The sequence below is a fragment of the Cavia porcellus genome, unplaced genomic scaffold (assembly GCF_034190915.1).
Source record: "Cavia porcellus strain 051 isolate PalLab524CR breed Dunkin Hartley unplaced genomic scaffold, mCavPor4.1 scaffold_23, whole genome shotgun sequence".
NCBI lineage: Eukaryota > Metazoa > Chordata > Mammalia > Rodentia > Caviidae > Cavia > Cavia porcellus.
In genome coordinates this window covers 23,473,748-23,498,301 of record NW_026947506.1, presented here as the reverse complement: position 1 = coordinate 23,498,301, position 24,554 = coordinate 23,473,748, and the positions used below count along the sequence as shown (strand labels likewise).

Genomic DNA, 24,554 nt, shown 5'->3' with positions numbered 1-24,554 from the left:
TCCAGAAGTGTGGGTCTGAGTTTTGGTAATTCTGAGTCAGTTTCAGCCAATACATCATCTACTTCTTGCTAGAGAAAAGTCAGGATCACTAATACAATAGGGCAGATGGCAGGTTTTTTTTTTTTTTTTAACAGTTCTATATCTTGTAAAACCAGAACAAAATTGAAACTGCGTCTTCACAGAACCCTTCTTCTCCATTAATTTGATGAATAATTTTGAAAATTAGGAGCACCAACCTGCAGTTTCACATACTTTACAAACTGTGTATTTAGATTCCGTTCCTAACCTATGGTCTCAAAACTTCTGCTATGTAGAAGAAAGAGAACGTATGTTTTTCGCCAGTTTTCCAGGTGATTATACATATTGAAGTTGAAGAAATTCTGAAGTAGGACTTAGGTTTCTATTGAAACATTACACTAGCTTTCAAAACAAACCAGGATTCTCAATAAAAAAATATGAAGAATGATAGAAAATAAATCCATAGAAGCAAAAGCATACACTCTATTGATAGCACTGAAAGAGAAAAAAAGCATCAAGGCATGATATTCAAAATGAAAAATAGTTCCAAATGTATAGAAATACCTGCAGAAAATAGCTGCAGTGTCTACATCATAGTTGTTTGTTGTGTTTTTTCATTCTGGGGACAAAATACTCAACATCCACAAGTTAAAGAAGGAAAGGTTTATTTAGCTCACAGTTTGGAGAGGTTTCGGTCCATAGTTAGCTGACTTCAAGGCAGGGTGGCATAGCGGAGGGGTATGGCAGATAAAAAATAGTCCATGGTGTGGCAGGTAGGAAACACCCAGCAGCAAGCTTTCCTTTCCACTTGGGTAACAAGACTATTGGGTGGTGCCATCTAAACCCAGGGTAGGGCTTCTCCTCATCCACACCCAGAATTATGCTAAACCGGTCAGTGGACTAATCCCCTACCATACACACTTAATCCAGTGTCACACACTGTTATGTTTTATTTAAATGTTCCCCCAAAACCTCATGCAGTCATGGAGGCAGCTGGATCTAGCATTTGTGATTGGTTCATTGTCCAGCACTGGAATTGGCCGTATGAGGGCACCCTCCCAGGAGCAGAGCTGGCATATAGTATAAGGGAGGAAAGGAGGTGTACCTTTCCCTTTTAATCCTTTCTCTCTTGTCACTTGCTTCTGCCATGAATGGCTGCTTCTTAGCCACGCCACTCCACCTTGGAGCCAACTGAGTATGGACTGAAACCTCCAAAAACTGTAAGCTAAATAAATCTTTTCTTTTTTAATTTTGGAGGTAGAGTATTTTGTCTCAGCAACCAGAGAAAAGTAACAAAGACACACACCATGATCCAGTCACCTCTCAAAAGCCTCACCTTGTGAATGCTTTGAAGGGAAGTCTACATGCAAGCCAAAACACTCCGAATATGAGAGAAAGGTATATATAAACATATTGGCCACATTCCAACTATAAGTGAAGTATATTTCATGTTTCCAATCTTATCTCTCTGCCTTAATTGCTTCTTTAAAAACAACCTGGGTAATTCTGAAGAAAGTCTTAAGTCAACTTGGCTGAATAGGCTTGACAATGTTTTTTCCACAACAAAAAGTTAAGTCAAATACTAACAAAAATTATTTATAAGAACATCAAAAGTCTATTAAATATACATCTGATGATTAGTTAAGTTTTTGTGGTAATGCTGTTGCAAAGGGAAATGCAGGCTTTTGGTGAAAAGATTTGTGTTTAACACAGGTCTAGGTACTTGGAGTTTTAGCATTTTAAGACTGAAATGTACTTTAGAGAGTCTAACTCAGCTCTTTTATAGATGTGGGCACTGAAACCCAATGGTTTCAGTGACTTTAGTATATAGCTTTGGATTTCCTGACTCATGGTCCAGATTTATTCTTTCCTCCCCACTGGAATGCCTCCTTTCTGCAGGTTACCAGCTGAATAAGTAGTTGTCTGTGGCATCTGTAATAAGCAAACCGTATACAGAAGCTAAAGAAACCAGTTGTATAGCATCTGCAGAATTCTGATGCTCTTGGCAGACGTAATAGGGCAGATGTCTGCTGTGGGATGCCCCTAAGTTTGGACTCCAGCTCTGTTGCATGCTGTTTGATTTTCAGGAATTAATTATTCTCTTACAAATATTCTTGTCTGTGAAATGGTAGCTAAAATCCACTATAAAAAAGTTTGGGCAGAGTTCTTAGGAAATTTAAAGTTTGCAGAATAGCCCATTATACCTTAATTGAAGTTTACTAAACAAACTTGTGGTATATCCATATACATTGCAGGTACTTTCTCCTGGTTACTCTTTCCAGAAGGAATTATTTCCACTCCTGGATTTCACTGTTTTCAGGTCCTTCTTTCTAGTAATTCCTAAACACTGTTTTCCAGACCTTGTTTCTTACACAGAATCTATCTCCAATTGTCAAATAATAAAAAGGGCAAGGGTTACTCTTAAAGGTCTTTAGTGAGATAAGTATTTTCATGATTTGTTTGAATTGGATTCAACAAACATATCTTGAAGATCTACAGCACTTTTCTATGTCTGTGCATTTCATTCTAATGTAAATTTTGTTTCCTCTACTTTTAAAAATCTGTAAAGGCAGCAAATTTATATTAAATGTAATAAAGCAAACATCACTAGCTCTTGACTCATCTAGTCGTCTTGATACCCATCCCTAAGCCTAATCAGGCTTTTCACCTGTGCTTCACTCTCATGGGGATCCATCATACTGATACTACTTCCAGAGGACACCTTGTGAATCTAGAAATCCAGGGAACAGTCCATGTCTCATGGCTCAAAAAATGTTGTCCTTGTCCATGGTGTTGATTCCAATGTAAAAGACGAGGGAAATGTTTCTCTTTTCCATGCAGTATTACAAGTGATTATCAAGAGCCAAAGAGTACCGACTTCCCATAGTCTTTTGTGTAAGAGAGACATTTCCATTTTTACCTGCAACCCTTCTTCTCACTGGTCTGAGTCCCTGAAGCCTGACTGGCTTTTCACATGCTAATTTCCCCTGCTCCCTACACATCCTTCAGGAAAATACGAAAGGGTCAACAACTTGTTTTCAAGAGGCCATCCCATTGTACCCCTGACAAATTTAAGTCATAGTCGAGGAGTGAGAGACACATCTATTCTCTTGTTCATCCCTTATCACCTCTAGATTTCATCCATTTTCCTCTCACTTTTGATAATCTGAAGGATTATTATTATTGTGATTTCTTTTCTACAGACTTTATTTCCAGTGCTTAATCCATATGCTACCATTTCTGTACTTTGAAATATGAGTGATTGGCAGATCAAATCAGAAATACAATTGTGTCTTTGTTGTCTATAAGATGGATTAACGTTACATTTTCTATTCTGTAAAATGTTTAAAGCCCAAAGTTAAAAGCTGTTCAGCCATCATGCTGTCATACCCACCCCAAATGTCTAGCTATAAGAGTGGACTCAGTGATCAAGTGCCGGATGAGAAATAGCTGTCTTAGGAAAAGGAAGCCAGGCTTGTCTTATTTCTCAGTACCTGTTGACACATGGCTCTTTGGGTACATGGACAGCCATCTCACATGTGCTGTGCATTCCTTAAGGAATCAAAGAACCATGCTGTACACTGGGCAGAGTTTAGTTCAGTGGTCATTTTTAAGTCCCTTACCAGGACCATTTCATATAGCAGTTAACTGAACGAATCAGTGAGCCCAAGTAGACAAAATTTTAACACGAATGGTGTATTACTCAAAGTCCAAAAAGAAGATGCTCTATTTGCTTTCTTCATGTTTTCAATCCAAGGTCCTTAAAAGATCAATGAAGACTCCTGCATATTCTATATCCTGAACTTTGGAGTTAGTTGATTTCAGAATTGAGAAGCTCATAATATTTGCCATAATAACAGCTACTGAAGGTGTGTGATTGCAGTAACCTGAGCTATGTCATCTAGGTGTCCATTTGTCATGTATAAGCTAGGATTCCTCTGATGGACAATCAATTTTATCTTTTTTTTAAAAAAAAAACTCCTATGTAATGACAACATTACTAAAAGTTTTCAAGGGATTCATAAATTGACCATGAAACACAAACATTTGTTGCTGAGATCAATGGCGAGGCGTCCCCTGGTTCCATTTAGGAGAGTTTGATGGTTCCCTTCAAAGAGGGGACTCTCCAGCACAATAAACACTTTGAAGCCCAATGTTTTGTCATCCTCCTGCCTTAGGCCTGCCTATTTCTGGCATAGATTAGCAATGTTTGCCTTTTTTTCCACTCTTTCTTTTTTTTCTGTATTTCACAATGAGGAGAGCTTTGCCTTAGTGACTCCCTCTGTCCATGTGAGGCCAAGCTTTTCAGATGGCTTAGGCTTTGCTGCTCCACTGTGTTAAGGCAACTTCATTGATGAAAGGCGGATTCCTCAGGGGTCTTTCATTGCCACATTACAGTTTTTGTGTTAGAACATCATGCCCCCCACATCACAGTGAGGCAGGCACGGCTGCCACCACAACTGTAAATTACAGCAGCGCATTAACTGGTCTTGGGTGGCTTTTTCAATACCTTTTCTGACAGTGATTAGACCTTTCCTCCACAATTCCTCTGCCTTCTTCCGGAGAAGAAACCAGCTTACGAAAAAGGGTTGCTCCTTCTTTTCTTATTCAATCATTTGGCCTAATATTTCCTCCCAACCAGCAGCAAATCTTCACTGTCAAGCTTTCTGCAAGAAAGAATATTTCTCTGGAGCCCCTTGGGTGAATTGGAAGTCATGGTGGAACTCCCAGGATCAAGGCCTTTCTTGAAATGGGACATTGTCAAGCAGGGCAATTGTTCCTTTCCAAAATGTCTTAAAACTGCTCTGTGGTTTTGCGCTTGTGGATAAACAATTTGCCTTTCCTATTTTTCTCACTGTAGACTCTAATTACATGACAATGAAAGAAAGCCTGAGAGGGAGGAATGGAGAATTTCCAGTGAGTCTGCATTCATGGACCAAAGAGAAGACAAAAAAATTCCATCAATGCAGAAACACTAGAACTGTCATAAAGGGGAAAAAAGTATTATTTGTTGCCAAAGGAATTTTTATACTTCTCAACTTCCTTTTGACCACTGCTTCCTCAGACAATGGTCTTCTGAGGGACTGGGTCTCTATATGACAAAAATTTGGGTAGGAAATCATGATGTTATTTCTCCCCTTTTTCTATAGTGGGTGTATGCATGTTGAAAATATTTTTGTTTTGTCTAGGTTATGACAACATCTATGTAAAATTTAATAACAATGTTACTCATTAACAATCTAAAGGGATGTTAACTTCACTCTTAATTGTTAAACTTGGCAGGAAATGAAGCCTAAAGTGCCTGCTCACGTGGGCACACACATAAATGTCACGGGACTCATAAAGTACTTTCACAAAAGATTTCCTCTAGCAAAACATAAAAACAAAATACTAAGACAAAATAATAAGTATAAAGCAAAACTGCTAACAATTCTCCTTTTCTAATTTTGTTAAAAAAACTGAAGCTTTCCTACTGCAGTATAAAGGGACTGAGATAATTCACATGAATTTGGGATTTCAATTGTATCTTCCACACTCATTTCAACTCCATGTTTCCCCCTCGGTCCATGAGAATATTAACACAATAGTGGAACTACAGGAAAGAACAAAAGAAGCATCAGTTTAGATTTGATTACAGACTAGGTTTGAGATTTTAGTTCCAATTAATGTGAGTTCGCTTTGCCTGAGATTCCTTGGCAAAAGCTGAAATAATATCTACCTCAAAAGGTAGTTAAAACGTATCAGATGAAGGGACACCAGGAGATTTTTGTTTCTGTGGCATCTGTGGACATTATTGTGTCCATATAACCTTGAGGATGGGAACAGATACTATACAAAAACTGTGGCAGAAAAAGTTGAAGAACCAATTCATTCTTGACTTTACTTCTGATTCTGAATGGGTTAGGTTGGTTGCAATACGAGGACTACATATGTTTCTTTTACGTATGTGTAATTCTCTAGCTTTTCATTGCTCTATGCAATCCTAGAAAGGAAAATAAGAAGAAAGGAGAGAAGAAAAGAAGGAGGAGGAAAGGAGAGAAGAAATGAATGTCTTTATTTCCTGCAAACAGTTGCCACTACAGTTAGAGAAGTAAGAAATTAACAAAATGAATAAATATTGCTGACCCAAGCATCTGCAGTTTATTACAAGCCTCTGCTATGGCAATTGTAGGTTCTTTTTCTGCTTGAGCTCTCTCACTCCACACTTTAAACTCTCCTTCATATTCAGGCTGTTCTTCATCCTCTTCTAGATAATTACCCAGCAAAGAATGTGGCAATGTGTGTGCAAAGTCAATGTTGGAAAAATCAATAAATAAGACATAAAATAAAAATAAAAATAAATACATCCCAAACAGGTCTTTTTATTTAACATAAGGCCAAAGAAGCTATCAGGCGCTGCTGAATACTGTCCACTAGCTATACAAAATATGGTCTGCATGCCTCGCAAACACCAAAATATCCGCTGGAATGCCATAGAAATAAATAACTTCTGCTATAAACACATGAAAACATATCAAACTGTTATTTCTTTAAACATATTGTAAATAAAAAAAATTACCAGTACTTCTACACAATAAATATTAAGAAACCATTGACATAGTTGAAATGCACTCATATAAATTAACAACTTTAATTACATTAGCCAAATAGACATTGGTTAAAGAACTGCATGTAGTATGCCAAAGGAAAAAAAAAACACAAAATAAAAATAAAACATACAAACAAACAACATCAACCACAGAACATTAAAAAAAAATTTAAAACAAAACAGGCTTCAGATTATCTTGGCTTTCATAATTATATTTTTCTTTTCAAGAAAAATATCAACCCATTGTCAATGCACTGTTTTCCAAAGCATTTAAATAGAGGGTAAAACCCATTGGAAATTAATACAGAAGAAATGATTCACTTTATGCATATAAATAAATAATAATATAGCTGAGACATGTAGTTTGTTTCTGCTCTTGAAGATGCGAACAGTTTCTAAGCATTCATTTTCTCTGACCCATATAATAGCTTCTCAGTAATACAGGGTTTAATTTAAACACATACAATGTCCACCCCCAAACCTGCCCACATTTATAAGTTTCATTTATTATGTAGGTTTTCAGGGTGACTAAGGTTTCTCTACATTGAAAAGGAAAGTTGCCAAAAGGCCCACAGGAAATCACGTTTTCAAGTGAATGTGATAATTTGAATCTCTCTTTAATGCAACTGAGGCATATTTTTTGTATTTAGAGTCCCCTCTTGACGCCAGATCCTACAAGGGCGAGAAAATCTTTTCCTTTTCTATTTCAATGTCTATATTTGAGGAGACTGCAAGAACTCTTCTTGACAATGGAGTGTGGAATCAATCTTAAATGAACTTGAAATTGGCTGGGGTACTGGGATAACCAAACCCCAGTAAGTGTGCTGAAATTTGTCTACTTTTGGAGGAAGAAAAAAAAAAGAAAATGAAAATTCAGCCTATAAAATCTTGGTTATTATGAGATATTGAGGACAAGTGATTTTTAGAGCTTCTAGAATTAGTGTGGGCAGATACTTGAGAGCATAGAGTTCAACTCCAGAGTAAAAGTGGCAAAATAGTAATATTAGATAGATACCCTCTTTTATCGTGTGTGAGGGAGTCTGAAGAACCCAAGAGGGCAGAATTTAAAAGCTTTTCATTTTGGCCTAATGTGGCTACGTGAAAAGAGTGATTGTTCACAAGGCTTTGTATCTTCTGAGATCCTTAAAGATGGTAAAATAATATCTTCCAACATTATGAAAGACGGTAGCAATTTATAATTCTATCTCAAGGCCATATAAAATTAAATGAAACAAAGTTAACATCTGCGGGCTTGCAATAGCCCAAGCATTTAAGCAGTTAAATTATCATCACATGAAATTTCACCTAACTCTGTTTATAATTACTGTGGCCACTAAACACTCCCCAGGTTTCCCCTCGTATGTCTACAACTTACAGGGCTTAACAAGACAGCAGATTGATTTGAGATGAATGGGAGCTACATTTAGCTATCTTTGTAAATCCTGTTTTTCCCATGGCCTTAACCTTCTGCACCATTGCACAGTGAACTAGGACATATATCCTCACACTATTTCCATAGGTTCCAGTGTCATTTCCAGTATCAAAAAGAAGCAGTTCAAAGGGCCCTCAAAGCTTTTTGTTAGAAATTCACCAAACCCAACTTCTCCACATGCATGATGCCCAGGGATGCTAGATGGTAATTAGAATCCATCAGGAGCTTTTCACACAGCGCAGACTGTGTTTCCTGCATAAGACAGGATGGGCCCTTAGAACAGAGTAAGTCTATGTGCCCAGAAACAAGACTAAGGTAATCAGCCTGCGTACCTCCTCATGTTACATATTCTAACTGAGTCTAATTTTAAACCCCCTTTTGTTATACCAGGTCTGATAGTTCATTCTCCTTCGACTGCTTTTTAAATTATGAGTTGACCCAAGGCTAAGAGCATCACCATTTTATAGAGTACTGATGAATGTAGTCTTTCTTAATTAGAAATGTCTTCTAATTTTTAACAAGCTTTACAAACTTCAAATAAGTCAGTGAAAATAAGGCTTTGTATTTTAAACACACAGACGAAAAACTTATTGTCGTTAAAGGCAAACAAAATACTGAAATAAAGTAGAGACCCCTAGCTTTAAGCGTATACTTTCATGTCTATAAGACAGGTTTTTTCGTTTGGTTTGGTTAGGTTTGGTTTTCTTGTTTTGCTTTGTTTTTGTATTTGCATCAATACATAAAAACTTACACACCAACAGTTTTGGCAGCAAATTAAAATATTAGAGTGGAACTTACTGCCTTCCTCTGTGCCTCCTCTTCACTGTTCTCTTCCTCAATTTCCACTCTCATTCGACACCTTCCTCTGAAAATTTAGTTTTTAACTATTTAACCCAACTGGTGCAAGTATTATCTCTCACGTTCAGACCCCAAACAAACAAACAAAAAGTATCCAACTCTTCTTCTGGTCTGAAATTCTGTTTTCTTTGTTTTGTTTTGTTTTTGAAAAAGTTTCTGATTTAAGATTGATTCCAATATTCCAATAGATAATAAATATAAAGTGAAAAAAATCAGCCCACAGTTTTGATTAGCATCTTGTTTTCCCCACAGGGGATAACTTGTAGGAGGTGGGGAACAAGAAAGACAAAGGAATTTGATCCCTGTACATTTAGAGAGGGTCTCACTGAATACTCACTGGAATTTTCAGGCTTTTGCCTTCCAAAGTTTTGAAATGTACCCACCTAGTTCAGAGTAAAAGCAAAAACTATAGCCTATCCTTCTTAAAAATACTGTGTTTTGCACACAAACATTCATTGCTTTAAGAACATTAAAAAAAGACAACCTGAAGTGCTTACATCGTGTATGGACATGATACGATACATGTATATATACACACAGGTATGCGTATGCACAAGCAATGTATATATACACATACAAGCATGTAATCTCATGAATTTGATTGAACTTGATATCCAACAGTGTACAACTACTGTACATCCAGTATGAAATGTCCTGTTTCATGGATGTCAAAAGAGTCAAAAACCAAACTTCTCAGGTCATTTAAGCCTGAACGTAATCCACCCTACTCACCTTGACTCTCAACCCCTGACTTACTGATGGTGAATGATACCAATCACAGACAGTTTAAAGGCTCACACAAATGTCTTTGGTGTATGTGTCTATTTTTAAGGTACAAAATAATAATAATAATTATAATTATAATAATAAAAATAGCTATTTTGTGTGCTGTAGCAGTTCTTTTATAGCTCACATTAAGTGCAGCTCTGAACCCCACCCCCACCCCCACCCAAAGAAAATACTTGTTAAATAAGGATTAGACAGGTCAAATACCATTGTAGTGCAAATAGTAAACGATAAAAAAAAACAACATTTACAAAATATAGAAATGTTTGGATCCAACAGATGGACAAACATATTCCTTTCAAGTATCTCTCCTTGAAGAAAATAAAAATTAATCAGGTTATTTCCAATACAAAAAAGTCTTTCTTTTTGTTCTCTCTCAGGTAAACAGTTTCAAACGTATTAGGTTGCATAGTTCTAAGATCAGAAGCACCTTAACGAATTGTAACTTGGTATTCGTTTTTCCTTGATCTTTCTCTCTTCCCATTCTTGTTATCAATTTTTTTGTTCTGTTTTTTTGTTTTGTTTGTTTTTTTTTGTTTTGTTTTGTTTTGTTTTTGTTTTAATGTTGGTTTTGTTTTGTCTCGCTGCAATCGTGGTGCAGAAAAAGAAAGTGTGACTGCCTGCACGCGGCTGCTCTCTTAGCAGTATGAGCATGTAGGTTGTGTGTGCAAATGCCTGTATGTGTATGCGTGTTTCTGCTGATATACACGGAAATAGTGTCACACAGACATATCGATGACCCGGTGATTGGGTGGGACTGGCCCTTTTAAACTCATGGCTTTCTAGACATTATTTGGGTTGTGCTAGTCTACATGAACACCACTAGACAAATTGATTTTGGGGTTCCTGAGGGAACCGCAGCAGGGAGGAGAGGACAATACCCCGTTTAAACAACTGATGACATCAGTTTGATTCTCCCTCCCATCTCCTGTCCCCTTCACTGCTTCATCTCTGAGCCCTGGCTAAGGATATTTTTTTTTTCCACATCTTCCTTCATCTGTTTCATAGGTTCTGTTTTTAGTTTAGTTTTGTGTGTTTTTTTTTTTTAATTTTTTTTTCAAAATTTCTATTTTTTTTTTTTTCTGGTTGTTTAACTCAGAAACCTTAAAAAAAAAAAATCTTCATTTTTGCTACTTTCTTCGCCCAGCCACTCTAGCTCCCTTTCCCCCAGGCCGGGTGACTAGGAGCACCCGCACTCCTCCACGATCATGTTCTGAATGTCTTTTTTGATGATGTTTTGCCCATCATCGTAGTACAGCATGGACATAGGTCTCAGCTTGGTGGGCACACAGCACGACTTGAGGTTGGCGAAGGGGCTGTGACCCCGCATGCGGTAGTGGTTGATGACCGTTGAGTGGAAAGAAAGTGAGGACCCCGAGGTGCCTGCTATGTGGCTGGGGCACTCACCCTCACAGTAGTTGGCGTGGTAGCCAGAGGGTGCGATGATCCAGTCGTTCCAGCCAATGTCTTTGAAGCTGACAAAGAACTGTTTCTTACAGCAGATGTTGACCTTGCCGTCACACTCCAAGCCCCGCCGGCGCCTGCGGTGAGGGTGATCTTCAGACTGCCGAGCCTGCAGCATGAGGAAAGGTCTGTGGGACTGCTCCTTCTCCTCCTCCGCCGTACCTTCACCTCCTTCCTTCTTCTTCCCGTCCCCTTCTTCTTCTTTCTTCTTCTTCTTGCCCAGGAGCACCAGGCTGGCCCCACTCTCCTGGCACTGCTCACAGGCAATCCGCATGTCCAGGGAGGTCTTGCCCTGGTCCAGCAGTCTCTGGATGCTGCTAGAGACAGGGAAGATGTGCCAGGTGCTCTTCCGTGCGTCCACCACCTTCTCCGAGAGCAACAGTTCACTCCTCTCCCCCTTTAAGCCCATGTCCTCAGCCTCATCGCCCGTGTCCAAGCTTCCCTGTGGGTGCTTCTGCTGCTGGAAGAGTCGGATGGTGACCTTGGTCCTCGTCCTGTTGGCCTTGGGAACCTTCAGGAAGAGCCACACTTCTGCGCGCTCCACCACGGACAGGTCGCTGCCTTCCTTGGAAATCTCAAAGTGCAGTGTCTTCCTGGCTGGGCCTGAAGGGAAACAGCACAAGAGAATACAGGGACATTGGTTAATTTGAATCCAGTCATGGTACAGGCAGTCCAGGCAAGCAAGAGTCTCAAACTCTGGTCAGCAAACTGAGAGCCACAGATCATCTGCTCCAGGATAGCCACCAAGCTAAGAATGGTCTCTCCAGGTTTACACTGCTCAAGAAAAATATTAAGTGACCTGTGAAATTTATCTGATGTTTAAGCCAGCGCCTGCACAGACAGTCACCCTGGACCACAGCTATGTTGCTGTCTTTGTAAGTTGCCTGTGGCTACATTTGCACTATATCACAGGACTGGGTAGTTATGAGAGACGTTCTGGACCACAAAGCCTAAAATATTTACTCTGACCTCTAACAGAAAAATGTTTGCAGACTCTTGTGCTAGAATGAAGAGAGCTTAGGCATCTGAGTCTTTTGACTGGCTGCTTAAGCTGTTTCGTCTTCCATAAAATGGGAATGACATGATGACATTTGACCTATTATTTCAGATTTTGGACGGATCAAGTGTGCTAACATAAAGGAAAACAGTTCGTAAGCCCCAGTAAGCTATTGAAATATTTGCACACAGAAAGACAAGCACCCTCTCCCGTGGCCTTCCTGCTGTGTGGGTCAATCTGGGCAGAACCTCCTGGCCACATCTCCTGCTTGTCAGCCCCTGACCTCATTCCTGGGTAACTGTAGCACAATATTCTTTATAGCATTGTCAGACCCCTCTCCACTGGGTTCTCCAGTAAGCCACTAAAAGAATCTTTCTCATGGGACTGATGCCACCTCCTCTTCCCAAGCCAACCCTGACATCCTGTGGCTCTCAGCATCCCACAGAGACTCCCAGCTCTGCCAGCCCCTGTCCTGCTTGGTCCAGTTAAAGGTGACTCCCAAGGGCTTGAGAATCCTGTGAGAGACTCTTGCTGCTCCTGCTGCCTAGGTACTCCTGGTCCTGGCCCACTCCCACCACACTGCCCCTCCTTCTGCTGACCTTAATAGTGCTATCTGGATGGCACTTCCTCTGGAAGCCTTCCCTCCCCTGTATCCTCCACCACTACTCTCCTTCCAAGGCTATTCAAGACATCTGACATCTGAGGGCTTGTCTGTCTCTTACTGCTAGAGCCTGGCGTTTAGCACAGAGTATGGAACTACTTGATTATTAACTAACCAGGTGTGGGGGTGCACACCTGTAATCCCAGCTCTCTGGGAGGCAGAGGCAAAAGGATTGCATGTTCAAGCTCAGCCTGGGCAATTTGGCAACTTAGAGATATGCTGTTTCAAAATAAAAAATTTTTTTTAAAAAATAGTAAGAAAGGGCTGGGAATGTAGCTCAGTGCAAAGGCCCCACATCCAAATCCCAGTACCACACATACCTACACAAAGGAAGGCATCATTAGCATTGAATTACATGAAATTAATAGATCCAGCCCCTGCCTCTCAATCCCTCCGTCCCCTTAGAATGCACCAAATGAGCCCCCCAAACAGATGTCAGACAGCAACTGCTATTGACCCAGGAAAACTCTGTGCATTGTCAGGGTGGCTCAATTCAACAACCACTCAGTCCTACTTGACTCTAAAATTAGAAAGTCATCTCTCTCTGTGTTCATATGCACCTGCACACTGATTATGCAGCACCATCTATTAGGTATAAGAAGCAGGTATCCCAAATCAAGTTCCTTGATTAATCAAGTATTTTTCCTCACTACTGGGTGTCCCCTGGGAGGTACACAGAGACATGCCTTTCTTCCTGACCATGTGCCTGCCCTACAACTGTCCATTCCATCCACACATCCCAGGGACAAATCTGGGAACTGTCTCCAAGAAGTTCATCCTAGAAGTCGCAACTCCCTAGGAGGATCTCGCTGCCTAGATTTCTATAGCTAACGGAAATCCAACTGTACTTATCACTGGAGGCCCTGAGATGTTTACGGTACTATAAATTTTAGGCACAGTTTCAAGTTCTCCGCAGCAGAAGGCAGGCTTCTCTGAGCACTGTGCACTGCCGACTCTGTTCTTAATTTAACACATTCTGCACACTGTGATTATGATAGTGGGAAATTCACAGAGGCCAGGGCCAAGAAGGGCTGCATATGGACATGAGGCGTTCTCTGGCATCTTCCTCTAACCTTACCACTGTGATGGCAGCAGTGGCTTGGGAGTTCCTCAGACCTCATGTCTCTGGCAGGAGTTGAGATGAATAGTAAAGCAGAGTTTATGATTTGATAGAACCCAGAGTGGGGGGCAGTAAGGGGGGAAGCTGCCTTATTTAGGAAGCATGATAATTTTGAAAAAAAAAAAAAAAAAAAAAAAAAACAGGATCCTGTCCTACTCCTTGCAAAGAAAGGGTGGGTTTTTGGTGGCTGTTTGTGTTTTTAAGAAAATTAAAGATTCCAAAGAGCAGAGTTGAATCATTTGTTATAAAATGGCAAAGAACACCTAGCTGATCTCTAGATGGCAGGGTCCTACTCTGTTAAGACCACTGAGAAATATCCCCAGCCTCTGCTGGAAAAGCATGCAGGTCCCTCCCTGTTGGCATTTCCACCCTGTTCCTGGATAATATTATCAGGCTATTTGCTGGGTTTAGGGTTTTTTGTTTGTTTGTTTTGCTTTGCTTTGTTTTTCCTGTGCATTTAGGCAGGACAGCTTCTAAAATGCTAAATTGCACAGAGCAAGTCACTGTACAGAGAGAGACAGTAGCTGCTAAATTAGAGAAGCCAGAGGTCACAAGGTTGCCTTTGGGTTTTCTAGAAAAAGAGCATGAGACCAGTACCTGAGTGGGCAGACCAGCAAGTCTCAGGGACTGTGCTCCCAGGTCTGCCCTGTACTCCTCCACACTGGGCAGGGGATGAGGTAAGGGGTGGGCTAGCAGCACTGAGCCCACATGCTGGACTTCTCACAAGTAAAGTCCAGAGCCACCTGGATGTTTGGGCTTGAGGGATAATGGAGGGTTAATCCAGTGACTGGAACAAGTGACAGCCACATGCAAATTGCTTTTGTTGGTCCAGTAAAGCCAGAGGCCAGAGTTTCCTGTCACATCAGCCTGCAGGCCAATCCCCCCATTTCGTAGGAATGGGTTTCTCATGTATAATCTGGCCCCACCCCATCTTCACAGGCAGCTGTACTTGGAAGCAAATGATTTAGTGTTCCTGGGAGAGGATTGTACAAAGAGAGTACTCATTAGAGGGGGCTCAATCTGTCAGGTGCTGTTATATTAGGATCACTAGAGTCATCATAAAATTACTTTCATGCTGGTCTTGGCTGCTAATTCACTGTAAGGCATCACCCATGTATTGTGGAGGCTCGGGCACTGATTTATGCATCAGTTTAATTATCTGAACTGCAAGACTCTGCTGCCTGTATTCGCATCCACTTGCCTGCATGCTTTCTCTCTCCCCCATATTTCTGACATTTGGATTTTCCCCCTTACTAATTGACATGCCTGCCGCCTCCTTCTCCTGGTGTCCATTTCTGGAACTGCTATTTGTATATTGCATGATATTTTATCAGGGGGAAAAATAAAACTGAGATCCAATTTCCCGAAAATGCTGTTTGCCATAATGCTCAGGAGGACAGGGGGAAGAGAGAGAGTCAAGTCTCCCTACTGTCTACCTCTTGTGCAGGTACATTTTACAAGTTCTATTGTATTCTGACTTATTAAGCAGTGAATATAGATATATATATATATTTTTTCTTTTACAATAGCTCATTACAGAAGGGGGTGGGGAGAATGAGTTGGCTGGAAGCTGACATAGGATTGCTATTTATCAGAGCTGTTGGTTTCAGAAATATATTACAGCCCTTAAATATCTCACGGATGAAAAATACAATAAATAACAGGACAACTTAGTCCATTCCCTTTATCTCTCTATTAGCTGAGAGAAGTCGCCATGTTTCAGTGTTACTGAAGGGCTGCCCAATCTGCAAATCTCTGCGCATAACAGCTTAAAAAATAGAAGAAGGCTGCTTACAGCTAAAGCATTTAGGATCAATTTCCAATCAGTTTCAGGGATGATTTAAATAGCTGGTGAAATAAAATCCTGAAACGGAAGCCTCCACCTAATGCTTCCTGAGCAGGTATGATGTTCATTTGTACAGGTGTGTGTTGGGCTCCTGCCCTATTTCTTAGCTAACTAGATAGAACTGGTTGCTTTGCTGATCTTTCCTTACCTACGCTGTGCTAATATTCTTTTCATCCTCTGTGCTTTTTTTTCCTACCCATGGCTTGTGAGCAATGCTTGTATCATAGCCTGCTCTGCCTGAGTAATTCACTAAAAAAATCCCACGCAACCCTATGTGGGTGATAATATCTCATCCTTTAAACCCCTAGGAGCATGGTGGACACATACCAAATGGGAAGAAAAATGGTGCAGAAAAATGAGCAGGGAGAAATCGTGTACTTTGTAGGGAATACCTCTGAAATGTTGTCTGGTGGGAGGGGTGGACAGAGGAAAGACTTCTGCAAGCTGGAAGTAAAGGTGTTTGCATTTCTTTCTCCTTAGCCTTCAGGGCTATCTACCAATTCAATCATGGAGGCATGCCAAGGGTTAAGGAGGAAGTTTCTTGCTCCCTCCCCCCACATTAGGATGCAAAAACCAAAACAAAACAAAACAAAAACAAAACACTCCTCATCCAAACATCCAGCACCTCCCATTTGTAGGTTCATGAATGCTTGCCATGAAATAAGCCATACACACATGCGGTGCTTTGCTCCTGTTTTGTTTTTTCTCTCACCAGGGTCCTGCATAAAGTGTGCTTCCCTTCTACATAAGGCTAATAATTGTGTCTCTAACATTAATGGGGAAAGCCTTGCTGTTTGCGGAGTATATTTAAATTCACCAGGGAGGAGTTGCTGTAAAAAAGCATCTGTTACTTTAATTTTCCATCCTTCGTCAAAGTCTCTCCCTGTGCCTAGATATGGTTTAGCTGATGGCAGCAGTGTAAGGACCTATCATTTACAGTGTGTGTTCACATCTGGACTGCATCCAGGGATCTGCAGAATGCAGCCAGTGAGGTCTTAAAGGTTACTTCTCCTTTGACCTACAGTAGAGAATCTTGCCTGGATTAGAGCTATAGGTTTGGTTATAAATTATCTTCATAATTTTTTTAGCTTTAATATCTCTCCTTAGGATTCATTTTTGAAACGTTGTAAACTTTCAGCCCCAAACATTTATCATCCATGCCTTTTCCATTAAATGGTGATGAAAAATGTCAAATATTTGGGGAGAAATGGGGGCTTCAGGTTCCTATAAGAAATAGAAAAAGATTCCCAAAGTTCAACCCATGGGAGATCAGAGACTTCTTCCAAAGTTCCTGTGAACGTTTACACTTTTGATTTTAGACCTAGGAACCACTGAAGGATGGAGGATTCTGAATTACAGCTAAGAGATCACTTTCAAGTATTTTGGAGCATAATAGAGGCCAAGACAAATATGTATCTTCGTGAAAGATGCCTGGGACAGTATAACTTCAGTTCTCCAATGTGCAAATGGTGTTTCTGCTCTGACATCTCCCCCACCCCCACGTTGGGAAACAGACTCCTCAGGCCAAAACCCACTATTACTCTCTAGCTTCATCTCCACACTCCCATTCTCTCCGCATCTTCAGATCCAAAGCACACACATCCTTTTCACCCCAACACCATTTTCTCACCAGGCGTTAAATGAATCGCCTTTTATTTCCTGCTGGAAGGCACTTGTCACTGGCTGGTGGAAAGCATTGATAAGGCAGGCGCAAAATCAGGGGAGATGGAAGGTGCTTTTGTAAGAGGAAGAGCCTGGTGAGCAAATCAGCATCGCTGATGATTCATGGTCATATTTCTCTCCTCTCTGCTTTGTTTGCTTTTGAAACACTCCTTTGCTTTCCATAGAGCTCGGAAAGGTTCTCACGTATCACCAGCACTCCCATTTCCATGCTTTCTGTCTCATTTAATATCTTACAGGTCGTCGTGCTCCTCCCATCCCACAAAATCCTAACTTTTTCAGGAGGATGAAAGAGAGTAAGACGGAAGTGACAGTCACAGGTTTAGGGCGCTACAGACTGGGGATTCCAGTAGGCACAACTGCTCTCTCCAGATTAACTGATAAAAAGCAAAAGTCTTTGGAACGCGCCCTCTTGTGGCCAGTTTTTCCCCCTTTTTCAGAGAAGAAAGTTGTAACCCCTAAAGATTCAGAGGTTCAGTGGAGGGTAATTCACAGCAAAGTTCAGCAGATAGGTGGGAAATGGAAAGGTGGATTCAATCGGCTTTAAAATAGCTTTCTGGGGGGAGGGGGACACAGAACCAAGCCAGACTTCTTAGTCCCCTCTCTGGGCATGGTATCTCCAAAAAGGGAAATTTATTTATATGCCATTTCCAGCAGCTACAAGGCTGAGGGAGGGAAGCACTATCCACTTCTCAATGTCTCATTTGTCTTTCTTTCCTTGTCCTTTCTACAATAATTGCTATTAACTGTTAGGTTAATTATGAGATTCAACATTTGGCAGGGATGGAGATTCAATGATATATTGTTATTATACATTGACAAATCAGCTACTGTCATGAGTCAAAAGCAGATGAATGATACATATCAGCCAGGGAGACCTCTGATTTTAGTTGCACTAGCAATTAAAGTGATAGCTGGTTTGGCTTCATTTATTCTTATCTCTCCTTTGAAGAAAGGACGGAGATGTGGAGCCAGCTATGCAAAGATTGCAGTAAACTTGAGGAAAAATTTGGGGTAATGGCTGTAAAAATGAAATCATTTTTATTTGTTGAATTTCAGAGCCTTAGAATGATTTCTCACTGCTTAACCAATAGCGTTCACCAGCTTCCCTGAGCTGGGGGACACTTTCTACCTGAGCAACAATGAATTTTAATGAAAACAGTTCAAGGGACTTTAACTTTTACTGCCATGACCCTGTCTTGACTTTATTTAAGAAGCAAGGAGGGGACAGACCAAGATTAAACATCAGTCCCCAAACTGAGGTATCATGGAGTTGAAAGGTATGTCTATAGCGTACTCCTAGGTGACACTTAGTGACTGCATTTTATGCAGTGCTATTAGTTATCAAGAAAAGAAAAATGTACGACCTTTACTATTCTCCAAAAATGTTGCCATTCCACATTGGTGGAAGGTTACTAAAGTTGAATTATTCCAAAAGATGTAAGCATTTACTATTGATTTCCATATAGCTGCCCCAGGCATTCAGATGATAAACTTGTTCCCTGGGTTGGCAAAATTAGCAGAAAAAACGCTTACATGTATGGCACTTTGCTTGGAGAAAAGATTGTCCGCACAGCAATCATGAAATCAGTGAAATTATATCAAATCAACCAAGAGTCAATGCGTACAACTTCTTAGAGGAGAAAAATCAGCAACTGTAATAAACTGCTTCTAAGAATCTAAAGTCAAGATGTAAACTCAACCAGAAGTTTTCCCATTACAAATCTTACACTTTTGTCAACGTGTAAGTCCAATGAATTGCCTCATTTTCTCTCTCACTAAACACCAGAGAAGGCAAGTAAAAGAAAATGACAAGATCCCATATAACTGAGAGAAAGATTGGCAATGAGATGAAGGCCATAAGTAAGAAAGAATGTAAATGGCCCAATTCTTTCCCTGCCAAATTCCAAACGCCAAGAAAGTGAGTTTCTATTCAAGTCCAGTAAGTCAGAAGGAGACAGACACTGCCAGTACTCACTGTCGGATTTAAAGTGTCAAACACACAGGTATCCTGCTGCATAGGATGCTAGGAAAACCAGCTGAAGAGGATCTGCACCTGAGTCCATCATTGATGAGGATATAAAATATATAAGGGTCCCTTCTGGTCAAGATATGGAGTAGCCCACTATACCAGTGAAACTTACTCTACACACAAGGCCCAGTGTCAAGAGCATTTTCTTTCCTAATTTCCTTCCATGAAAAGTTGAAGCAAATGAGGTAGCAGCTTAGAAACTGCCACATGATTCTTTTTCCTCAGTAAGCATCAAAAGATAAAGTCACAGGAAGCATGTTTTGCGGGAACTGCATCAGGAAAGAGTTGCCCCAGGAAAGAAAGTGGGACTTTTCCTTAAATCAGAGAGGCTTCTGGGGAGAGAGCCACCAAGCCAGGGAAGCTGTTGGAGCACTAAGATTTCTCCCACAGTGAAGTCCAGAAGCCGGCAAGCACCCTCAAAAGGATGCCCAGGTCTTATGCCTGCTTTCTTGAAAACAGAACATCTGAGTCAACAGGTTTTCAGGATTGGAAATTCTGAGTGTTGTCTTAACTGTTTACACTACTGCAACAAACTTTTAAACAAAATGCTGGGAGTCCCTGCACATACTTTACTGGCCATATGCTCTATCACACAAAACAATGGCATTCCTTTCAAATGGATTTGGCAAGGGATCCAATTCTTCAGCCTGGCGTTACCATGAAAGCAACATGGTATTAACACATCTGTGTGCTCCGCCTGCATGAGCTTGAATGCATTGGAAAGATCTGTGTCCTACAACTATAAAAACAGCCTGTCTCCAAGTCCCCAGCTCATACTTTTGACAGGTATTTTGCATTCAGCAACAGGTTACTCTGGTCCTGAGCCAATGAGGAGAATCTATTTATTAAAGTTCTTCCCCTTATGGACTGAGTTAGAGTTCAGCACAGTATCTGAGAGCTCTCTGTCAAGGTTACATTCCTTGGCACAGAGTTCTTAGTAACTTTACAAAAAACAAAACTTGAGTTTTGGTGTGCCTATGGGGGGGGGGTCCCTTTTTCTTTTCCTTTCTTGTTTGAAGAATGAAAGTCAGGCTCCCCAAAATGACCTCTGGTTCAATACCGACTGTCCCCCAAAGTAGCTTTTTATTGTCTAGGATGTGCTTTGCACACAGGGACAGAGATTTTAAAGGTTAAAAAAAAAAATGATTGTCACTAATAAATGTGCCCTGCCTCTCCGGTGTGGCCCCAGATTGGACGTTTTAAAGGGGAAGGCTGGTTTTAAGACAGTGACCTCTTCTGTACCTTTCTACCCAGATACCTGGGCACTTTTGCCCACTACTCACAATGAAAACTTCGGATGGGGTCCGGAAGCTACCTCTGCTCCCCAAACACCGGAATGTGCCCTGGCTTTTGCCCAGGCTGCTCTGATCTGGTTTCACAGGCAGGGGAAGGGAGCCCCTCACAGACTGGCCCGGAGCTTCCTCCCCCGAGATGGCTGAGTTTAGCAAGTGTAAGCTGGTCCTCTCCAGGCAGAGTCACCCAAGATTTCCCTTTCTGCGCCGCCGTCCTCTCCCGCTCCCCTGCCTCCTCGGATCGGCCACCATCCCCTCCTAACTAATCACCTTCGCAGGCAGCTCCCAGCTCCAGGGAAGAGAAGTTCCTCCCAGGACTGTCAAAGAAATCTATTTTCCTGCCCCCGCCCCACCCCCGCCCGCCAATGCCAGCACCGACCTGATTCTGCGAACGTGATGATCTCCGAGGTCTGCTCCAGCAGTTCATTCATTTCTGCCCTCCGGCCGATGTCATCTTCTATCTCCACGTACCCGTTCTCCCCCACTTTGCCCACATGAAGCTTCCTGATCGCGTTCAGAAGCGCCGCCTTGGGCACCGGCTGGGTGACATCGGGTCTCTTCTTCAAGTGCAGCACGTTTAAGATGTGCTTCTTAACGGCTTCCACCATCTCTGGCTGAGAGTTGGGTACATCCTTTGGGAGGGTGGCCAGCGCGCAGGAAGGGCAGTTGGGGGCTGCACTGTGCCCCTCGGATCCCGGGGTGGGGGAGCTCCTCACTATAATCCAGCAACTTGCCCACAGAAATCCTCGCAGCCAGAGCAGGGGCATCCTGGCAGCCAAAGTTGTTGTGATTGCCTCTTTAAAAGGCCTCGCTCTCCTCCCCCTCACGCACAGGTTTTTTTTTTTTTTTTTTTTTTTTTTTTTTTTTTTTTTTTGAATTTTTTTTTTTTTGATTTTTTTTTTTCTTCTCCTCTTCAGCAGATTCTCTGGAACAAGAGCAAAAAGTTTTCTGTGAAGTTTTGTTTGCAGGTTCTCTCTCTGAAGGCAGTCAGTGTTGTAGGTTTGTGGCTGTCAGGGAGGAGAGTTCTGACTGTCTCCGAGTAAAAGAGAAGAAAGGAGGGAGAGAGGGAGGGAAGGAGGGAGGGAGAGACAGGGTGGGGGGGAGACAGAGACAGAGAGAGGATGGGAGGGAGAGAGAGACAGGGAGAGAGGAGAGAGGGGAGAGGGGAGAGAGGAAAGGGGGAAGGGAAAGGAGGAGAGAGAGAGAGAGAGAGAGAGAGAGAGAGAGAGAGAGAGAGAGAGAGAGGAGAATTGGCCCTAAATGAGTGAGTGTGAATGGGAGAGGGAGGGAGCTGTCTGTGAGTAGAGGCTGTGATTAGGGAGGGGAGGGACAGCCCGTTTTCTGACAGGCTGCTTCCCTTCTGCTCCGCTCCCTCTCACACACCTCTCTTCCAATATCACCAGCTCCGGGGTTCTGCATCCCCCTCTAGCATGCATTCTCCTGATTTTGCTCACTTCTGTTTTTTATTCTTTTCTCCTCTTTCTCTCTCTGCCCAGTCCCTTGGCTTTCCCCTCTTTGATTTTCTGAAAGGGAAGTAAAAATCCCAACCCAAGGCACACTCTCAATCCACAATGCTGGCTTGATTTCGAAAGCGGGTCCTGGCACTCCTCCCCCGACCCTGGGCTCCGTGGTGTCCGCCTAGGTGACAGGTACCTGGGGGCAGCCATTCATTCTGCCAGGGGAATCCGGAGGAGATGCTCCTTTGCCCATTCATTCATATTTAAATGTTCAGGGTCCTCACCCCGGCAGGTTGCTAAGCAGAGCGCAAATGAACTTTTGTTTGGGGGTCACTGAGTACACTCTGCTCTAGCCAGCTAGGCAGGACAGCAGGGCACTAACAGAACTAAAGGGCAAGTGGCATTTTCTGTGCCCCGGAGGTGCCATCTCCTCTCCCCTCTGGCTGCCCCTCTCCAGGCTGGAAGGGCATTCAGGAATTGCAAGCTACCATCCCTTGCCCAGACTTCACAGATAAAATGCAAAATTCATTTGGCCTTTCCCACATTGTTTCATGAAAACAGTGTGCTCTCCTGACATGAATAACTGGCCCTGCAGAAAAGGAATCTCCAAAATATATTGGCAAATCAATTTTATCTGTCATAGGATAGTTTTTTCCAGCTTGACCCCTACCCAGTCCTGACCCGAAGATAGATGCCCAGAGAGTCTCCTAGCTTGCTTCTTCCCTGCACGGGAACAGCACAAATGAGATATGCACAGAAAAAGAAAGAAAGAAAAAAAGAAAGAAAGAAAGAAAGAAAGAAAGAAAGAAAGAAAGAAAGAAAGAAAGAAAGAAAGAAATTGTGCATTTTTAAACAATGCCTGAAGCTTTTTTTTTAAATTCCTCCCCCCATTCCTTTTTTTTTTTTTTTCTGTTCATTTTCTGTCTTATTGCTTTTATCTTGCAGAAGTATCTCTAAGGGTCCATCTGTTAAAGCTTTCCTTCCCTCTCGGTTTCTTTCCTACACATAAGCCCTCTTGGTTTCTGTAGATACAGTCAGCTTATATCTGACACCTAGTATATTCAGAGCGTTCCAGTCAAGCCAGGCAGTTTGGGTGAAAAGAGTTAAAATGTATCATTACTGCAAGCATAAGATCTGAGTACAGGAGGAAAAGAGAGAGAAAATTGTGAAACTAAGTAACATCACAGTTTGCCCAGGTGACAATGCTTCTTCTGCATGTATACACTGTCCTCTTTTCAAAAGCAACCATTTGTAAGCCTTTCTCTGTTAACATGCCTAACACCTTTGAGCTTTCAGCTCCAAGAACATCAGTTATTCTGCTATTATTGAAAAAACTTTGGCTCACATTGCCTGAAAAGTCTCTTTTGAAAGAAAGGATGGGTGAAAGGATGAGGGAAGCATTATAACTGCTAATAAACCATCTTTGTACTATAATATTTAACATCACCCACCTAATTGGAGCCATAGATATAGTACCTAAAGAATTCTGTAGTCCAATTAAGTTTTATGAGAGTCTGCAGTAGAACTAAAAGTTTAACGACTCCAAAGAACTCAAGAGTCCTAACAGAATCATTGAGATAAGTACAACTTATCAATATTTGGATTCTCTCTGCATGTGAGTATGTGTGTGTTCTGTACAATTTACTGTTTGCAAATGTAACTCTTAAAAATAGCTTTCTCTCTGGCATATGTACTTGTATATATGTGCTGAGTGGGTTGTATAAACACATAATCTATTTGCATGCCCTAAAACTATTAAAAGCTGCATTAACCTGCCTGAATAATAGGAAAAAGGTACAAATCACATTGCCCAGGGAAGTGCCAATAAGCTGTAAAATTCTTCCTAGCCATTCTGACTTGGAATTTGCAAAGAGCTCATAAGGAAGAATTAAAGAGAATTACCTTTCTGCTTATTCTCTTCCACCAGCCGGCTCTTGTATCATGTGGTAAGAGCTGTCTGAGCTCCTCTTCATGGTATTGGCACTGTGAAGTTTTATACTGTACTACTTATTTGTACACTAATACATTGGTACCTCTCAAAAGAGGAGGGCTGGGGCTTTGTTTGGGATTGGTTAGAACCAGCATGACATCAGCGGATGACTGGTTTTTCCAGAGTGAGACATTTCATAATTCATTATCTAATGGAAATCCCTCTTGCCTTCTGAGACACTACTGGGTCATGCACTGAGCCACTGATACCTCTGCTGTGACTAGTCTACCTTTTACAAAGATATTAAAATCAAATAGATTCAGCTCAGTGAATGTCCGACTTTCAACTGTTACTACTCACCACACACACACACACACACACACACACACACA

General features: G+C 41.5%; 1 protein-coding gene and 1 long non-coding RNA gene across 4 annotated transcripts in view; one reads left to right on the top strand and one right to left on the bottom strand.

Moving 5' to 3' along the window:
• Positions 1 to 6,051: 6,051 nt before the first annotated feature.
• Positions 6,052 to 24,243, bottom strand: Inhba (inhibin subunit beta A). Of its 2 annotated transcripts, XM_063233925.1 has the most exons (3): positions 24,135 to 24,243; positions 21,155 to 21,700; positions 6,052 to 11,750 (listed from the first exon to the last, which is right to left on the bottom strand). In XM_063233925.1, exons 2-3 carry the CDS (start codon positions 21,540 to 21,542, stop codon positions 10,864 to 10,866), a joined length of 1,275 nt encoding a protein of 424 aa, XP_063089995.1. In that variant the 5' UTR covers positions 21,543 to 21,700; positions 24,135 to 24,243; the 3' UTR covers positions 6,052 to 10,863. The 2 variants fall into 2 exon arrangements, with proteins under 2 accessions (XP_063089995.1, XP_013008060.2); XM_013152606.3 differs by lacking the exon at positions 24,135 to 24,243 and having other exon boundaries at positions 21,155 to 23,015.
• LOC111756934 (uncharacterized) overlaps positions 15,188 to 24,554 on the top strand; it is a 133,873-nt gene continuing 124,506 nt past the window's right edge. For both annotated transcript variants that reach the window (XR_002791326.2, XR_010042278.1), the window contains exon 1: positions 15,188 to 15,372. This is a non-coding gene — a long non-coding RNA (uncharacterized LOC111756934). The remainder of the gene's footprint in view (positions 15,373 to 24,554) is intronic.